The sequence below is a fragment of the Stegostoma tigrinum genome, chromosome 29 (assembly GCF_030684315.1).
Source record: "Stegostoma tigrinum isolate sSteTig4 chromosome 29, sSteTig4.hap1, whole genome shotgun sequence".
NCBI classification, from domain to species: Eukaryota; Metazoa; Chordata; class Chondrichthyes; order Orectolobiformes; family Stegostomatidae; genus Stegostoma; species Stegostoma tigrinum.
This window is the reverse complement of record NC_081382.1, coordinates 35,041,306-35,061,564: the sequence shown is the minus strand read 5'-3', so window position 1 is coordinate 35,061,564 and position 20,259 is coordinate 35,041,306. Positions and strand designations below refer to the sequence as shown.

The 20,259-nt window shown below is 44.1% G+C and overlaps 1 protein-coding gene across 1 annotated transcript in view; it reads right to left on the bottom strand.

The window, feature by feature from the left end:
• Positions 1 to 19,163, bottom strand: part of LOC125465267 (hemicentin-1-like) — a 434,244-nt gene extending 415,081 nt beyond the window's left edge. Inside the window, exon 1 of the mRNA XM_048558547.2 lies at positions 18,882 to 19,163. Coding sequence (XP_048414504.2) covers positions 18,882 to 19,107 — 226 coding nt within the window. The 5' untranslated portion in view covers positions 19,108 to 19,163. The remainder of the gene's footprint in view (positions 1 to 18,881) is intronic.
• Positions 19,164 to 20,259: the final 1,096 nt, after the last annotated feature.

Here is a 20,259-nt window from a genome sequence, read left to right as displayed (position 1 = left end):
GTGTCTGCATGGGTTTCCTCCAGGTACTCCGGTTTCCTCCCGCAGTCCAAAGATGTGCAGGTTAGGTGGATTGGCCATGCTAAATTGCCCGCAGTGTTCAGGGGTGTGTGGGATATAGCGGGATGGGTCTGGGTGAGATGCTTCAAGGGGCGGTGTGGACTTGTTGGGCCGAAGGCCTGTTTCCACACTGTAGGGAATGTAATCTAATCTAACCTAACTGGAACAGTCAACAATCTCCAGTTCTACTTCTTCTTTGGCTTAGTGGCTCAGCAGTTAGCACTACTGTCTCACAGCGCCAGGGACCTGGACTCAATTCCACCCTCCTGGGCGACTGTCTGTGTGGAGTTTACACATTCTCTCCATGTCTGTGTGGCTTTGCACTGGTTTCCTCCTACGGCCCCAAGATGTGCAGGTTAGGCAGATTGGCATGCTAACTTGCCCACAGTGTTCAGGGATGCGTAGCGTAGAATGGTTATAAGGGGATGGGTCTGGGTGGGACGCTCCAAGGGTCGGTGTGGACTTGTTGGGCCAAAGGGCCTGTTTCCACACTGTAGGAATTCTATGTTCTATTGCAGTTGTCTGCCTGGCAGCAGTCACAATGGGTACAGTGACAAAAGCAATTAAACTGTAACAAATTCATTCCCAAGCAATTTGCCAATGTTTTAAAAAATTGGATTGCGTCAATTTTCTCAATGAAAATTAATACTTCTAAAGTTATGAAATACTGGAGAGGTTAAGTGCAGTTTCAACGTTGGACCTTGTATTGGGGTTATGCTATACCCAAATCCAAGCTGAAAAAGTAAGCGTCTGCCTACCAGACTCACTTCTCTTGCATTAAAAGATGTCGTGCTTGCTGGAGGTCAGTCTTCTCAGCTTCAGGACATATCTTCAGGAGTTCCTCAGGATAGTGTCTTAGGCCCAACCATCTTCAGTTGCTTCATCAATGACCTACCCTCCATCATAAAGTCAGAAGTGCAGATGTTCACTATTTGTGACTCCTCAGATACTGAAGCAGTGCATGTTCAAATGCACCAAGATCTGGACAATATCCAGGTTTGGGCTGATAAGTGCCAGGTAATAATTATGTCATACAAATTCAAATCTATGACCATCTCCAATAAGAGACAATCTAACCATCGCCCATGACATTCAATGGTGTTACCATCACTGAATCCTTCATGATCAACATCCTGAGATTTATCATTGACCAGACTCAGCTGGACTCACCACATAACACAGTGGCTACAAGAGCAGGTCAGAGGATAAGAATACTGTAGTGAGTAATACACCTCCTGACTCCCCAAAACCTGTCCACCATCTAAAGGCACGAGTCAGGAATGTGGTGGAATTCTCCCCACTTGCCTAGGTGAGTGCAGCCCCCAACTGCACTCAAGAAGCTTGATGCCATTGGGAATAAAGCAGCCTGCTTGATTAGCACTACATCCACAAGCATCCATTCTCTCCAGTACTGACACTCAGTAGCAGCAGGATGCTACTGCAGAAATAGCCTGCTTCATGGAGTGCCATGCTTCCAGGAATTCTCGTGCTTATGTCTGTCTAGCCTGTCTCAGGATCTTGGTGTTGTCCCAGTTGAAGTCGTGGTTCTCCTTGTCCATGTGGATTGTGATGAGTGAGTATTGATCGGGTCTTTTTGTAGCCAGTTGGTGTTCATGTACTCTTGTTGTTAGTATCCATCTTGTTTGTCCGATGTAGTGTTTCTCGCAGTCTCTGCAGGGGATCTTGTAGATGACATTGGTCCTGTCCATGATAGGCCATACAGGAAGTATGGCACTCCACGAAGCAGGCTATTAATAAACACATCGAACTCGACCCCATGTACATTCCACTATGGAGGAAAGCTGGAAATGAGGCAACCCATCGCAATGGACACCAGAGTTTAAAAGCCAGGCAGGAAAACACACTGACGCTTCATCAGAGGCTGCATTGAGGATGTTACCAAGTATAGTAGCGAAATGTCTATGGAACAACAAACCAGCTCAGCAGGCCAACCAACCTCAAAAGCTATGAGAATGTTAATACAGGAAGTCAAGCTGATTGATACCTAAAGGTACTACACCCAAAGCCATAAACCAAGGAGCCAGCACACAAATAAACACTAACTGCTGGCTGAGATAATGGGAACTGCCAATGCTGGAGAATCCAAGGTAACAAAGTGTGGACCTGGATGAACACAGCAGGACAAGCAGCATCTTAGGAGCACAAAAGTTGACATTTCAGGCGTAGACCCTTCATCAGAAAAGGTTAGAGAAGTAAGCATGGAGACGGAGGCAGCGGAAAAACTGCTCCATGTCCCAATGTGACTGGTATTCGTTGATGTGTGGGTGGAGGGGGACAAAGGTGAGCCCCTTGCTGAGGACTGACCATTCGTCCCCCGTCAGGGGGAGTTCTGGGGGGGATGGTGAAAATTCAGCAGGGCTCAATGTGGGGGCTGTCTTCTCTGGGGTTGCGGGCTGTGGGCAGAGCGATGTTGGTGTCGGCTGTGAGCGGGGTTCTGTCGACGGTGGGCGGAATGCTGCTGGCATCGGCGGTGGGCAGAGTTGCGTTGGCGGTGGGCGGCAGCAGCAGCGGTGACGGTGATGTTTGTGGTGTTCATTGTAGAAGTGGAGGCGGTGGCTACAGCAGCGGTCGAATTCGCGATTCCGGAAGTGGATTCCGGTGGTGGCGGATGTGACGTCATCGGTGGGTTCACCGGCAGTGGCCTCATGACTAGTGGTGGTGGGTACATTATCGGGGAGGTGCAGGGTCAAGCTGGGGAGTTGGCAGGTGGAGGAATCCTGTTTAAGGTGGCAGGAAGCAGTGAGTTTGTTGTACTTACGGTTTTTGGTCTCCAGTAAAGCTGAGTAGAACTGTGTGTTTAGCTTGTGGATCCTATGGAGGATAAAAAAAACAGGAGAGGTCCTTTGCAGGTCTGGGAGAGACTCTGAGCTGGGGAAGGCTAGATTGCAGTGCCTGGAGATGCATGGCTGCGAGTGTGTTTCAGGACTCGCAGGGGGAAACGCTTCTGAAGGCTGTCAATGTTCTGGATGTAGATATGGTCATGGTTGGGGCCAAATTGGGAAGGCTTGAATGTGGACTGTAGTCCATTGGGGATGACCTGGTTCCATAGGCAGGTGCTGAGGAAGGTGATGTGGCTGTGGTACCTGGTTTGCTTCAGGACATGGTCAAACAGTTTCAAGGCCGAAGAGAGTTGCAGTGAGAGAGAGATCCCCTGAGGTTGGTCCGGAGGGAGGAGGGTAACTTGTTCAGGTTAGGCATCCTGGAAGAAGCTTCGCAGTGAGGTTAAAATTGTGATCAGAGATCATGGGAACTGCAGATGCTGGAGAATCTGAGATAACAAAGTGTGGAGCTGAATGAACACGGGAGGCCAAGCAGCATCTTAGGAGCACAAAAGCTGATGTTTCGGGCCTAGACCCTTCATCAGAAAAGGGTCTAGGCCAAAAACGTCAGCTTTTGTGCTCTTAAGATGCTGCTTGGCCTGCTGTGTTCATCCAGCTCCACACTTTGTTATCGCTAATTGCTGGCTACTTGTCTTTTTACATTAATTGTTTGGTGTTTATGTAAAAATACAAGATAAATGTATTAGATTTCACAACTGGGTTGAGATGCCACTTGTTTGAAGCAAGTGATACAGTGATGTCAAACAGCAGCAACATTTGCAGATTCATGTTTCAGGCAGTATTTGTTGGCTGATATGCTCATTAATAGGCATGTATTTCATTAATCATCTCTAGATTTTTGAAAACTTCCAGCCAAAAATATACATTTTTTACAGTTACTAGGGAAGTACTTTGAGACACTGATTTTCATTCTCTTCCCTCACCTGTAATAAATCTATCAACAGTTTCAGAAAGGACTGGGTAGATATTTGACGATGAAAAGGAGGCAAGTCAAAGCAACAAGAGGAGGATCAAATATCTCATTAAACTACTGTGGCGCTGTACCTGGAGGAAATATCAGCGATAGATTTAACCAGCTGGAGTTGAAAAAAATTTAGGCAAAGTCAAATCACTTTCTTTTCAGTCAGATGTAAAAAGACAGTGAGGGAGGGGGTGTAGTGTAGTGTAGTGAAGAGGACCAATCCTTATAAATGATGTAAAGTGAACAATAACATAAATGGGATTTTGCAATTTCATGTTTCACTGTGTCACCTTTGCTCACTTATGGTGCTCAGTTTAGTTTTAGCATGGAGATGACTGGCACAATGTGTTTCATTTAGGAGGTAATTAATACCTATACCCGAGGCAGTTGATCTTTGACATGAATAACCACTGTCAGGTAGCTTATAAAAAGCATGAGAGCTATCACACAGCTTTTGACACCAGTCCAGATTTTTACAAGTGTCTGATTCAGATGTCCCTTTTATGAAGCAGTTGCAGTACTGTGAAGACATTTCTTGGACATCCGTATCACTGTAGAACAATCCATACAGTGTCATGATTTAGTGAATCAACTTTTGTGGCAGGTCGATGAAAACAGTGAAGGCATTGGTGTTAACATTTTCCTTTGATTTGCCTGATGACAAAGACTGTGACTTTAGTTTGCATATGGACTGGGTAAATAAATTGACAACTAAAGCTGTGGAGCACTAACTTTTGGATTGTGTATGGGATGGTTTTCTAGGCCACCATGTTGAAAAGCAGACTAGATGACAGGGTGTTTTGAATCTAGTGTAATGTAATGAGAAAGGGCTAATCAGTACCCTTGTTGTAAAAGAACCTTCAGAGATGTGTGACCACACTATGTTAGAATGTTACGTTATGTTTGACAGTGAGATAGTTCAATCTGAACCAAGGTTGTTATATTTGTATAAAGAAAATTATGAAAGCAAGAAGCTAACTTGGCCGAACTAGATTAGGAAAATACATTAAAAGGCATGACTGTACATAGACAATGTACAGTGTTTAAAGGCATAGTACATGGCTTACAGTAACTGTACATTGTTTTGAGATGCAAAAACTCAAAAGAGTTCAGTCAACCAAAGAAAATTAAATATCAATAAAAGATAGATGTATAAAATAGACAGAAACCCTCACCCAAAACGAGGATTGAGAAGCTGTTAGAGAAGGAAGAACCAAGAAATCAATGAGAAAAGGAAGAATACAGTACAAATCCAAACCAACCAAAAGATGTAATAATTGATGATAAAAGCTTCCACAGGCATATAAAAAATAAATATTTTGTCTCAGACAAATATGAGTCAAATAAAAGCAGAGTCAGGAAAGTTTATAATTAGAGAAATGTCAGCAATTAGAGAAATGTCAGAGAAGCTAAATGATTACTTTGTGTCTGTTTTCTCTGAGAAACGTACAAGAACTCTCCCAGAAGTAGAGATTCAAGTGACTGGGGAGAATGAATTATTGAAGGAAATTGTTATTGGTCAGAAGGTTATAGTGGAGAAAAAGTGGGGTTGATAATTGCTAAGTCCCTGGGATCTGATGGTTTACATCACTATCCAGAGTGTTGGAGGAAGTAGCTGTAAAGATAGTCAGAACATTGGTAATCTTCTAAAATTCTGTAGCTTCTGGAATAATTTAGGCGGATTGGAAGCTTACACATGTCACACCATCCTTTATGAAAGGACCGAGGACAAAAACAAGCAACTGTAGAATTGTCAGCAGTACAAATGCTTGAATCTGTCATGTAGGACAAGATAAATGGACACTTGGGTGAAATAATCTGGTTAGGCATTGTCAAAATGGATTTGTGAATAGAAAATCATGTTTGACAAACGTGGAGTTTTTTGAGGCTATTACTAACAACACTGATAAAAGTGAGTCGATGGACATAGTATATTTGGATTTTCAGAAGATTTTTGATAAGGTCCCACACACATGCTTATTTATTAAAGTTAATGTGCATAGTACATGATGTACTGGGATGGTCTTAGCATTAACAGGCAGAAAGCAGAGAGTAGGGATAAATAAGACATTCTCAGGTTGACTCGCTGTGACTAGTGGAGTAACCCGAGAATCAGTACTTGGCCCACTGCTGTTCACAATGTATACCAATGATATGATGTGTGGACCAACTGTAATACATCCAAATTTGTATATGGTACAAAGCTAAGCAGGAATGTGTGTTGTAAGGAAGCTGTAAAACATTTCAGGATGATATGACTGGCTTAGTAATGGGCAAGAACATGATAGATGGAATCTTTGGTAGGACTTAGACATGTGCACAATATTTCTTAAATAGTAAGAGGTTGGAAACTATAGATGTACAAAGGGACATGGATAATTTTGCCAGTAAGTTGGTGACGGCTGATACTCGGATGCAACAAGCTATTAGGAAGGCTAATGGACTGTTAGTTTTTGTAGCAAGATGATTTTCATACAGGAGTAATGAAGTTGTGCATCAATTGTGCAGGAGGTGGTTAGACTACATCTGGAGTATGCTATGCAATTTAGGTTTCCTTTTCATAGAAAAGATATTATTGCCATAGAGGGAGTGTAATGAAGGTTTACTAGATTTATTCCTGAGATGGCGTGACTGCACAATAAAGAGATTGGACAAACTGATCCTGTAGTCTCAAGAGTTTCAAAGGATAAGATCTTATTGAAATCCACAACATTCTTAAAGGGATACATAGGGTAGATGCAGGTAAAATGCTACTCCTGGTTATGGAGTCAATGACCATGGTCCATAGTTTAAAATTATGGTGGATGTCATTGAGGATCGAGATTAGATTTTTTAAATTCAGAAGGTGGTAAATATTTGGAATTCTGTACCTTGGTAGGGTGTAGAAATTCAGTCTCTGACTACATTTAAAGTAGAAGTTGATAAATCATTAATTATTAATGGCACAAATGGTGTTGGGGATAGTATGGGTAAAAGCTACTGTTCAATCAGCCATGATCACATTAAATGGTGGAGCAGATTCTATGGGCTGAGTGGCCTATTCCTGTTTCTGTGTCAGAGCTTCCTTTTGAAGGTCCCACAAATCCAACTGAAATGGATTAGATAATGCATCCACATGATTGAGAAGCATTTCTCTCAACTTCCAAAAGACCAACATTTGAGGGGTGCATACAGAAAATATTGCATTCTACTCTGAATGTTTCCTTAAAGCATGACAACATAGATGTTTATGATTAGAGGAGTTTGTTACCAATCATTCAAAATGGCAACAACCTATCTATTAAGCTACATCATGCTTTGAGTCAAAACATGTTAACGATGAGGCAAAGTAGCAAAGGAGCAAATAAAAGGAAGTAAATCCTGAATTCTGATCCCCCTGCCTCATGGGACATTGATGTCCCATATGCCCAAAAGATTTGCAGGTCAAAAATCCAACAATTCCAGTTACATAAAGAACCCAAAGCTGAAACCATTCTGAATAGGCGATACCCTCAAATTGAGGGACAATCACTGTATGATAACAACCTTCACATGTTGAGAAATGCTTTCACATCTTCATCAAAAATGGAATAATAAGAACTACTGCAAGATATCAACATATAATCTAGACTAACATTTTGTAGTGCTAAGGAATTTCTGCATTTTTGGAGCTATCATCCTTTGGAGAAGATATTAAATCCAACTTTATCCAAAGATCAGGCATTCCACCTCGGAGTCCTCACCAGTGAAAGGTTCCTCTAAGAAATAGAGTCATTACCGTACAAAAGGAGCCCAGCTCATCAATCCATGCCAACTCTCTGCTGCCTCTGGTAAATACCTTTTATTTGATGTGTTCCACTTCAAATTCCCACTACTTTAGTTTTCAATATCTTTCATCCCTCATCCCAAATACAGATTGTGGGATTTTTTTTAATCTCTTCACTGTCTTTTGGATCTTGCAGTAAAAATGGTTGCCATGTCTGTTGAGAAAGCAATGACAAGTGCACTGCAATAAAACTTTATGTTGAAGAATGTTATTTTGTATTTTACTGATGGTCCAATATGAGAACAAATCTTTATTTCTCCTTTCACCTTCCATGTAAGAGGAGGCAATGGCCTAGTGGTATTATCACTGGACTGTTAATCTAGAGAACACTCTGAGGACCTGATTCAGATCCCGCCATAGCAAATGGTGGAATTTGCATTCAGTTTTAAAAAATTTTGAGTTAAGAGCCTAATGATGATCATGAATCCATTGCTGATTGTTGGGGAAAAACCCATCTGGTTCACTAATGTCCTTCAGTAAAGGAAACTGCTATCTAAACCTGGTCTATCCTATAGATGAGTCCAGACGCATAGCAATATGGTTGACTCCTAACTGCACTCTGGGCAGTTGGGAATGGGCAATAAATGCCACCTAGCCAGCAACACCCTCATCCTGTGAATGAAATAAAGGATGTCACCAGTCAAGTGCTTCAAGCCTGTAGATTTTCCCTTGGTGAAAGGATCCTAGAGTTTACATTTAATTCATGAAGCTAAAAATCAGCTTGGCATTGCTGAGTTTGCCATTTGTATTTAAAGCATTGAGTATACTGCACAGCACCAGGCCCCACTGACAGCACATATTGCCAGTATCACGCCATCTTTAAAATAAGGGGCATGTAGATCTTTTGTGTCTTTCATGCTACCAAGACTTCCGCAAGCCCTTTACAATCAATTAAATATTTTTGAGTAAAAGCAAAGCACCACAGCTGCTAGAAATCAAATTAAAATAAAGAAGTGTTGGAAAAACTGAGCAAATTTGGTGACATCTGTAGCAAGAATCCCAACAACTTTTCTTTGGAATGCAAAAAGTATTTTAAGTGGAGTCACTATTGTGATGTAGGGAGACAGACCAAGTACTTGTACACTGCAATGTCACCACCGCTAAAGAAGCAGTGTTAATTATTCAAGTCCATGACATTTCATTATAACTGATGAAAAAAAAATTGACCCGAAACATCAACTGTTTCTTCTCGACAGATAATCTGCTGAGTATTGTCACCACACATTTTTACTTTAAATTTTCAGCAACCAAAGTAATCTGTTTCTCAATTTTAAACTTTAGGTTTTATTCATGAATCAACAATGGACTAAACACTTTTCAGGATCCACTCTATATTGTGAATCAAAAGTCTCCAACCTTTATTTCGGTTAAATTGGGAGGAAATCTGTAAGCAATTTAGATCATAGCACTGTTTCCGGATTCAATCACCATGACCTCAGTGCAAACTGAGACCCACATTTTTAACACAAAAATTCATAGGTGGCTCCTGTACATCATCCACCAGTAGGTATGTTCTTGACCATTTGAGTTATCAGCACATTCATTCACTGTGCCACGTACAAATCACCCTCCCAGAGATTGCTCAAATTATGTTCCTGATTTCTCAGCAGTGTGCAAAATATCATGAGTGCTGTTGCTTGAGTTTTGCTGCCAATTCCTGAACACCTAACTTCCACAAGCAGTTGTGAGATAAATAATCAAGCTATCATTTTTATATATCTGATTAGTGCCTTTATAGTTTTAGCAAAATCTCCCTTTGAAATAAGGGTTAATATTCCATTGGTCTTCCCTATTACCCACTGAACTTTGCTATGAACTTCTTGAGATTCATGGACAGGACCTTCAAATCTCTCTATCTTGTACCTTTCTGCAGTTTCTCTCCACTTAAATAATATTAAGTTGTTTAATTCTTCCTGCCAAGGTACATAACTTCATATTTTCTCATATTGTATTCCATCTGCCAAGTTTTGCCCATTTACTAAACCTGTCTATATCCCTCTGCAAGATAATAAAATGTGAGGCTGGATGAACACAGCAGGCCAAGCAGCATCTCAGGAGCACAAAAGCTGACGTTTCGGGCCTAGACCCTTCATCAGAGAGGGGGATGGGGGGAGGGAACTGGAATAAATAGGGAGAGACGGGGAGGCGGACCGAAGATGGAGAGTAAAGAAGATAGGTGGAGAGAGTGTAGGTGGGGAGGTAGGGAGGGGATAGGTCAGTCCAGGGAAGACGGACAGGTCAAGGAGGTGGGATGAGGTTAGTAGGTAGCTGGGGGTGCGGCTTGGGGTGGGAGGAAGGGATGGGTGAGAGGAAGAACCGGTTAGGGAGGCAGAGACAGGTTGGACTGGTTTTGGGATGCAGTGGGTGGGGGGGAAGAGCTGGGCTGGTTGTGTGGTGCAGTGGGGGGAGGGGATGAACTGGGCTGGTTTAGGGATGCAGTAGGGGAAGGGGAGATTTTGAAACTGGTGAAGTCCACATTGATACCATATGGCTGCAGGGTTCCCAGGCGGAATATGAGTTGCTGTTCCTGCAACCTTCGGGTGGCATCATTGTGGCAGTGCAGGAGGCCCATGATGGACATGTCATCAAGAGAATGGGAGGGGGAGTGGAAATGGTTTGCGACTGGGAGGTGCAGTTGTTTGTTGCGAACTGAGCGGAGGTGTTCTGCAAAGCGGTCCCCAAGCCTCCGCTTGGTTTCCCCAATGTAGAGGAAGCCGCACCGGGTACAGTGGATGCAGTATACCACATTGGCAGATGTGCAGGTGAACCTCTGCTTAATGTGGAATGTCATCTTGGGGCCTGGGATGGGGGTGAGGGAGGAGGTGTGGGGATAAGTGTAGCATTTCCTGCGGTTGCAGGGGAAGGTGCCGGGTGTGGTGGGGTTGGAGGGCAGTGTGGAGCGAACAAGGGAGTCACGGAGAGAGTGGTCTCTCCGGAAAGCAGACAGGGGAGGGGATGGAAAAATGTCTTGGGTGGTGGGGTCAGATTGTAAATGGCGGAAGTGTCGGAGGATAATGCGTTGTATCCGGAGGTTGGTAGGGTGGTGTGTGAGAACGAGGGGGATCCTCTTGGGGCGGTTGTGGCGGGGGCGGGGTGTGAGGGATGTGTCGCGGGAAATGCGGGAGACGCGGTCAAGGGCGTTCTCGATCACCGTGGGGGGAAAGTTGCGGTCCTTAAAGAACTTGGACATCTGGGATGTGCGGGAGTGGAATGTCTTATCGTGGGAGCAGATGCGGCGGAGGCGGAGGAATTGGGAATAGGGGATGGAATTTTTGCAGGAGGGTGGGTGGGAGGAGGTGTATTCTAGGTAGCTGTGGGAGTCGGTGGGCTTGAAATGGACATCAGTTACAAGCTGGGTGCCTGAGATGGAGACTGAGAGGTCCAGGAAGGTGAGGGATGTGCTGGAGATGGCCCAGGTGAACTGAAGGTTGGGGTGGACTTTCCCCCCACGGTGATCGAGAACGCCCTTGACCGCGTCTCCCGCATTTCCCGCGACACATCCCTCACACCCCGCCCCCGCCACAACCGCCCCAAGAGGATCCCCCTCGTTCTCACACACCACCCTACCAACCTCCGGATACAACGCATTATCCTCCGACACTTCCGCCATTTACAATCCGACCCCACCACCCAAGACATTTTTCCATCCCCTCCCCTGTCTGCTTTCCGGAGAGACCACTCTCTCCGTGACTCCCTTGTTCGCTCCACACTGCCCTCCAACCCCACCACCTTCCCCTGCAACCGCAGGAAATGCTACACTTGTCCCCACACCTCCTCCCTCACCCCCATCCCAGGCCCCAAGATGACATTCCACATTAAGCAGAGGTTCACCTGCACATCTGCCAATGTGGTATACTGCATCCACTGTACCCGGTGCGGCTTCCTCTACATTGGGGAAACCAAGCGGAGGCTTGGGGACCGCTTTGCAGAACACCTCCGCTCAGTTCGCAACATACAACTGCACCCCCCAGTCGCAAACCATTTCCACTCCCCCTCCCATTCTCTTGATGACATGTCCATCATGGGCCTCCTGCACTGCCACAATGATGCCACCCGAAGGTTGCAGGAACAGCAACTCATATTCCGCCTGGGAACCCTGCAGCCATATGGTATCAATGTGGACTTCACCAGTTTCAAAATCTCCCCTTCCCCTACTGCATCCGTAAACCAGCCCAGTTCATCCCCTCCCCCCACTGCACCACACAACCAGCCCAGCTCTTCCCCCCCACCCACTGCATCCCAAAACCAGTCCAACCTGTCTCTGCCTCCCTAACCGGTTCTTCCTCTCACCCATCCCTTCCTCCCACCCCAAGCCGCACCCCCAGCTACCTACTAACCTCATCCCACCTCCTTGACCTGTCCATCTTCCCTGGACTGACCTATCCCCTCCCTACCTCCCCACCTACACTCTCTCCACCTATCTTCTTTACTCTCCATCTTCGGTCCGCCTCCCCGTCTCTCCCTATTTATTCCAGTTCCCTCCCCCCATCCCCCTCTCTGATGAAGGGTCTAGGCCCGAAACGTCAGCTTTTGTGCTCCTGAGATGCTGCTTGGCCTGCTGTGTTCATCCAGCCTCACATTTTATTATCTTGGAATCTCCAGCATCTGCAGTTCCCATTATCTCTGATACTATATCCCTCTGCAGTCTCTTTGTGTCATTTTCACGACAACCTTCTAATCATTTTTATGTCATCTGCATATTTGGCTATAGTATGTTCTATTACCTCATCCAAATCATTAATATATATTGTAAATAACTGTGGCCCCTGCATTGATCCCTTTGGCACATCACTTAGGTTACTAATTATAATTTGCCATCCTGAAAATGTCCACCTTATCCCAACTCTATTAATGGCCGATCTCTATCAATGCACATAAATACTTTCTCCAACATCATGGGTGCTTATCTTACTAAGTAGCCCAATAAGTGATACCTTATCAGGCACCTTCTGAAAATCCAAATAAATTACATCCATTGCATCCCCCTTATCTATCCTGCTTGTTTCTGACTCTGCTTGATTATAGTATTTAACTCTAAATACTTTGCTATTAAATCATTTATCATTAACTCCTTTGCAACAGGTGTTAAGTTAACTGGCCACCTGTTTTATGTCTTCTTCATTTTATGAAAAAAAGATTGGCAGTTTTCCAATCCTCTGGGATTTTTGTAGAATCTGAGGATTCCTGGGAAATTACTACCAATACATGCACTATCTATATAGCTACTTTTAATACACTAGAATCACCGAGTCCAGATGACTTATCAGTATTTAGCCCCATTAGCTTTCTGAGCACCTTTTGTCTAATGATAATTTTGTATTTATTTCCACTCCTCCTTCTGCTCCATGAATATTTAGTAATTTTTAGAATATGAATACTGTCTTCTACTGTTAAGACTGAAGCACAAAGTATTTATTCAACTTGTCTGCCATTTCCTGGCTCATGCCTGTTTCTGGAATCTCATTTTTAAGGATCCTATATTTACTTTGGCTTCTTTCTTCATTTTTATGATCTTAAAAGATGCTCATGCTGTCTATTTCGATATTACTTGTAAGTTTACCCTCAGAGTTTATGTTCTCCTTTTCTTTTGGTCATCTTTTATTGATTTTTAAAACCTTCCCAGTCCTCTGATTTACCAATAAATCTTTATCTCATTCTATGTTCTTTTTAAACTGAGGTGATACCACAGCTAATAAAAGGGGAAATAATGCTAGAAATCTGAAACAAACACAAAGAATGCTGGAGAAGCGCAGGAATCCTGGCAGCATCTGTGGAGAGAGAAACACTTAACATTTTGAACCTGGTATAATTTCTTCAGAACTGAAAGGTGTTGAAAAATAACTTCACTTGTATAATTTTGACAGAGGCAGAGGAGGAGCAAGAGAACAGATAGTACAGAAGCCCAATGCAAAACACAAAGGTGTTGTTAATAGTGGAGAAAAAAAGACGTGTGAATAATGTGTAAAATAAGGTGTGAAAGAAAAGAATTCATTCTTGTGACTAATAAGTGCAAAATAACCAAGTTATAAACATGACATGCTGTGGAGACAAATGGGGAGGGTAGGAAGAATCTAAGGAAATTGGAAAGCAGATGTAAAGGGCTCGGTTTCTGAAGTTATTGAATTCAGTGTTGAGACCTTGGTTGTGGTATGTTGGAGCATTACAGCAGGCCTAGGACAGAAATGTTTGCTTGAGAGCAAGGAGTTTTTTGAAATGGCAACTGAGCAAGAGGTCAGGATTATGCCTTCTAACATCATGGAGGTCTGAAATAAAACAGAAATTACAGGTGTGGCTTCATCTGTGGGGAGAAAGTGGAGTTAAATTTTGAGTTCGGCGACTCCCCTAAGATACTGCCAGACCTGCCAAGTTTCTCCAGCAGTTTTGGAACTGCAGCACAGAAGGCTGCTAAATAGCAGCCCTAAGTGTTAGGGACAAGTTAATGGCATGCTTAGAGAATGGCTGACTGGCAGAAGGCAGTAAATGGGGATAGAGGGTTCTTTTTCAGGATGGTAGTAGTTGACGAGTGAAGTTCTGCAGCCGTCAGTGATGGACCACAACTATTCACATTATACATTAACAATATGGACAAAGAAACCGAGAGCATTGTTGCCAACTTTGCAAATAACACAAAGATAGGTGGAAGGACAGGTAGTATTGAGGAGATGAGGAGTCTTCAGAATGACTTGGACAGGTGAGATGAGTGGGTGAAAATATGGGAGATGGAATACAATGTGGGAAAATGTAAGATAATGTACTTTGGTAGGAAAGAAAGAGGCATAGACAATTTTCTAAATGTGGAAACGATTTGGATATCTGAAACTCAAAAGGTACTTAGGTGTCCTAGTTCAGTGTTCACTTAAGGTTAACATGCAGGTTCATTTGGCAGTTAGGAAGGCAAATGGAATGTTAGCATTCATTTCAAGAAGGCTGGAATACAAAAGAAATGATATACTGCTGATTCTCTATAAGGCTGTGGTCAGACCACATTTGGAATACTGTGAGCAGATTCTGATCCCATATCTACAGAAGAATGTGCTGTCCTTGGAGGGGGTTCACAGGTGGTTTACAAGAATGATATTGGGAATGAAGGGCTTGTCATATGAGGAGCATGTGAGGACCCTGGTTCTTCACTTGTGGAGCTAAGAAGGGTGAGGAGAGATCTTATTGAAGTTTACAGAATACTGAAAGGCTTGGACAGAGTGGATGCAGAGAAGATATTTCTACAAGTCGGAGAGACGAGGAACAAAAGGCACGACCCTTTCAAACTGAGTTGAGGAGGAATTTCTTCAGTCAGAGGGTTGTGAATCTGGGGAACTCATTGCCACAGAAGGCTGTGAGGCTAAGTCACTGAGTATATTTAAGATACAGATACATATGTTCTTGATTTGTAAGGGGATCAAATGGAAAAAGTCAGAAGAATGGGGGTGAGAAACATATCAGCCATGAACAAATAGAGGAGCAGACTCAATGGGCCTAATGGCCTAATTCTGCTCAAATATGGAGTCATGGAGATATATAGCACTGAAACAGATCCTTCAGTCCAACTCATCCATGCCGACCAGATATCCTATATAAACCTAGCCCCATTTGCTGGCATTTTTCACATATCCCTCGAAACCTTTCTTATTCATACACCCATCCTTATGTTTTATACTTCTGATAGGGACAGTGGAGGAGCAAGAGAGCATACAGTATAGAGTCCCAATGCAAAACACAAAGGGATTGTTAATAGTGGAGTAAAACAATTCAAAAATGTTGTAATCGTACCAGCCTCCACCACTTCCTCTGGCATCTCATTCCGTATACGCAACACTGTCTGTATGAAAATTGTCCCCCTTCGGTTACTTTTCTATCATTCTCCTCTCACCTTAAACCTATGCCCCTTAGCTTTGGACTCCCCCACCCTGGGGAAAAGACTTTGCCTATTTACCTTAGCCATGCACCCCATAATTTTATAAACCTCCAACACACCAGTGAAAATAGCCACAGCCTATTCAGCCTGTCCCTGTAGTTCAAAACCTCCAACCCTGGGAACTTTCTCATAAATCTTTACTGAACCCTTTCTCGTTTCACAACATCATAAATCTTACGGTGTTCTGCAAAGTCCACCAGGGATGCTGGATGCTGAGCACTCGAGAAACAATGCCTAATTTTACCCTTAGGTTGTTTAGGCCTCAAGGTCTCATCATTAAATTCAGTAACTTCAGAAACTGATCAATTTATGTCTTCTCTACATTTTTCTTACATTCTGTCCTCCACCTGTACTCCAGTCATATCTTGCTTAATTCACACTTAGTAGCTAGGACCCCAGTTCTCTTCCATTCACACCTTAATTTACACCATTATGATTTTTTCCCTTTCTCCACTATTAACAATCCCTTTGTGTTTTGGCATTGGGTCTCTTATTGTATGCTCTCTTGCTCCTCTGCTGCCGCTGTCAAAAGTATGAAACAGAAGCTATTTTCTAACATAGTAAGAACTGCCGATGCTGGAGAATCTGAGATAACAAGGTGTAGAGCTGGATGAACAAAGCAGGCCAAGCAGCATCACAGGAGCAGAAAAGCTGACATTTTGGGCCTAGACCCTTCTTCAGAAATGGGGGAGGGGAAGATGATTCTGAAAGAAATAGGGAGAAGATGGATAAAGAAGAAGATAGGTGGAGAGGAGACTGACAGGTCAAAGAGGCGGGGGTGGAGCCAGTGAAGGTGGGGAGTTAAGGAGGGGATAGGTCAGTCCAGGGAGGACGGACAGGTGAAGGGATGAGGCTAGTAGGTAGGAGATGGAGGTGGAGCTTGATGTAGGAGGAGGGGATAGGTGGGAGGAAGGACAGGTTAGGGAGGCAGGGACAAACTGGGCTGGTTTTGAGATGCGGTTAGGGCAGGGGAGATTTTGAAGCTTGGGAAGTCCACATTGATACCCTTGGGCTGCAGGGTTCCCAAGCGAAATATGAGGTTGCTGTTCCTTCGGGTGGCATCGTTGTGGCACTGCAGGAGGCCCAGGATGGACATGTTGTCTAAGGAATTGGTGGGGCAAGTTGAAGTGGTTCACGATTGGGGGGTGCAGTTGTTTGTTGCGAACCAAGCACAGGTGTTCCACAAAGCGGTGCCCAAGCCTCTGCTTGGTTTCCCCAACTTCACAAGCTTCAGATCTAAATGAGAGGAATCACGAAGATATTTTATAATTAGAAACGAAATACAATTGAGAGATATGCCTGGTGCTGCTCCTGGCATGTTCTCCTGCACTTTCCATTGAACCAGGATTGTTCCCCTGGCTTAATGGTGGTGGTTCAGTGGAGGATATATTCAGCTGTGTGGTTGCACATTGTGCAGGAATACAGTTCAACTGCTATTGTTGGTGCACAGCACCTCATGGATGTCTAGTCTTGCATTAGTAGATCTGTTCAAAGTTTGCCCCATTTAGAACGGTGACAGTGCCACACAACACAATGGAGGTTATTCTCAATGTGAAGGTGGGACTATATCTGCACAAGGACTGTGTAGTGGTTGCTCTTACCAATACAGTCATGGACAGATGCATCTGCAGCTGGCTCATTGGTAAGGATGAGATCAAGTATATCGTTCCCCCTTGTTTGTTCCCTCAACACGGCTGCAGACCCAGTCTAGCAGCTGTTTCTTTCTCTACAGGTGCTGTCAGACCTGCTGAGTTTATCCTGCATTCTTTGTGATATCAAGGCTGATAGATTTACCACTTTTTAGAAACTTTTATTCCCACATATTTTTCTCGCTTGCAGATCCCACACAAGTTTTCCGAATTAACAACGTCAAGAGTCCTACAGTTTTAAATTTCTATTTAATTGCAAACACTAAGTCGTGAAGATACAGATGGTGACACGCTTACTGTATGTAGATCGTCGACTCCTCGCAGTTGTAAAAAGTAAGAAAAAGGGAAGACCAATGGATACCAATATATTCACTGCCATTCCAATCTTAGCAACAATACAGGAAAGAGCACTTTCACATCCGCTCTAACGCTACTTAAGGTACAAAGCAACATTTACGTTCAAGTTGAATTTCACCCTGATAGCGCCCCATCCCCTGGTGAGACAGGCACACCTCCATCAGGAACCCTGTATTAAACTCAGCTCTCCACCCCATCCCCCAGCCATCTTTCCCCACTCAGGCGATGAATGAAGGAATTAAAAACAAAACCAGATTCCAACATCTGCTACATATTTCTCTTTAAATTAATCAAATATAATTGAATTTAAAAGAATTCAGCTTTCCTGTAACAAGACCTGTTTAGGTTCTCACCACTCCGTTATCTCTAATTATAAAATATCTTCGTGATTCCTCTCGTTTAGATCGCATGCTTGCAAATTTTCCGCATGTACCTCGCTACTACACTTTTTATTGCCATAAATGGAGTACCAACTTTTGGAAATCTTTACTTTGTTCTCCCCCACAAAGGGGTTTATGGGCAGACTGAAAAGTCTTGCCTACTGATGGTTCCAATTTCCAGTCTTCTGCTGAGTTCGTTTGATAATCCCCAGCCAGGCAGCAGCTCCGCGAGGTAGGAAAGGGAGAGTATTCAACGCGACTCCAGATCTCGATTACTATCAAGAAACCCGTTGCTGGAATCGATTATATAAGAATATTACCTCCTCTCCTTTCCTCGGCACCCCAAGACCATCTCAGTCAATATAATTACTATTTCTATTACGATTTAAATGTAAAAACCGAACCAACGGCAAGAATAAATTGGTCAACAATCCCTGGAAGCAAATCCCAACCGAAGGCAGCACTTTCAAAGGGGAAGGAGAAAGACATTGTTTACAGTCTTTGATCTTATATTTTACTGTTAGATAAATTATTCTCGTGTTGCAAAATTATTTCATTGTGGACACTTTTTATGTGTTTTCCTTTGCTGTTTACAAAGAAATGGGAAACACAGATTTAAATCTGTCTCGAATCATACTGTAACTAGTCTGAGCTCACCCTGCATCAGAATGAATCCATGCTGTCAGGAGAGAATTGAGGTGAGAAGAGAAACGAGAGGAGGAAACTCAAGAGGAAAAACCCCATGGGGCATTAACCCATTCCTTTTTCATTCGCCCCTCTCTAAGACCTGCGCACCCTCATTCATGCTTACCTTCTTCGCTTGCTTACTTTTTTCCCTCTCCTATTCTCCCTCCCACGTCTCCATAAACTCCATCTTTTTCACTAGTTCGATCACTCACCTGGGTCATGGAAAGGCACCAGTGCAAAGTTAGATACTGGAGTGCTGGCTCTGTCCAATGTACTCTCCAGGATTTTAGCTGCTCCCTCCATCACCTGAAGCAGGTCATCGTACATGGAGCCGGTCACATCGAAAACGAAAGTCAGGGTAGAGGTTCCCTGCCCCCTGGGATGAGCTGCCAATGCCGGGAGAGAGCAGACAGAAAAGAGCCACAGAGCGAGAGCCATGACAAAAGTCCAGGTTGAGCCAGAGCTAGAACCACCTCAGCCCGCTTTTCATTGCAACCTCGTCCACACTGGCTTGTTCACTAACTGCAAGGTGTCACCGCCCCGTCGTTCGGAGACGCTGCAGCTCCTTCAAATCTTGCTCAAATTGCAAAAAAAATTCCAAGCTTTATTTGCGGGAGCGACTGCGCTGCGGTCCTAACGCCCACCGAGTTCAGGAACCCGACTGATTGGCGAATGAACGGTCGGGTCGCCGCTGAAATGATTCATCTAGAATCGATCAGATAGAAAAACGGAAATGAAAGGAATCGGTCAGAAAACATGAGATTTTAAAAAAGGTAGAAGACAAAAGGAAATGAGAAAAAGGAATAACCTGCCTTTATATGGTACCTACATGGGACCAACAATCCCTAAACTGAGATACTGGAGAATCCGAGATAACAAAAGTGTGAAGCTGGATGAACACAGCAAGCCCAGCAGCATCTCAGGAGCACAAAAGCTGATGTTTCGGGCCTAGACCCTTCATCAGAAATGATAGAGGGGGAAAAGGGTTCTGTATCCGCTGTACCCGTTGTGGCCTCCTCTACATCAGGGAAACCAAGCGGAGGCTTGGGGACTGCTTTGCGGAACACCTACCCTCTGTTCGCAATAAGCAACTGCACCTCCCAGGCGGGACCAGCTGGGCTGGTTTTGGGATGGGGTGGGGCAAGGGAGATTTTGAAGCTTGAGAAGTCCACATTGATACCATTGGGCTGCAGGGTTCCCAAGCGGAATATGAGTTGCTGTTCCTGCAACCTTCGGGTGGCATCATTGTGACACTGCAGGAGGCCCATGATGGACATGTCATCTGCAGAGTGGGAGGGGGAGTTGAAATGGTTCATGACTGGGAGGTGCAGTTGTTTATTGCGAATTGAGCGGAGGTGTTCTGCAGACCTGTTCCCAAACCTCTGATAACAAAGTGTGGAGCTGGATGAACACAGCAGGCCAAGCAGCAGAGGTTCCCAAACCTCTGCTTGGTTTCCCCAATGTAGAGGAGGCCACAATAGTAACAACGGATTCAATATACCACATTGGCAGGTGTGCAGGTGAACATCTCCTTGATGTGGGAAGTCAACTTAGGGCCTGGGATGGGGGTGAGGAGGGAGATGTAGGGGA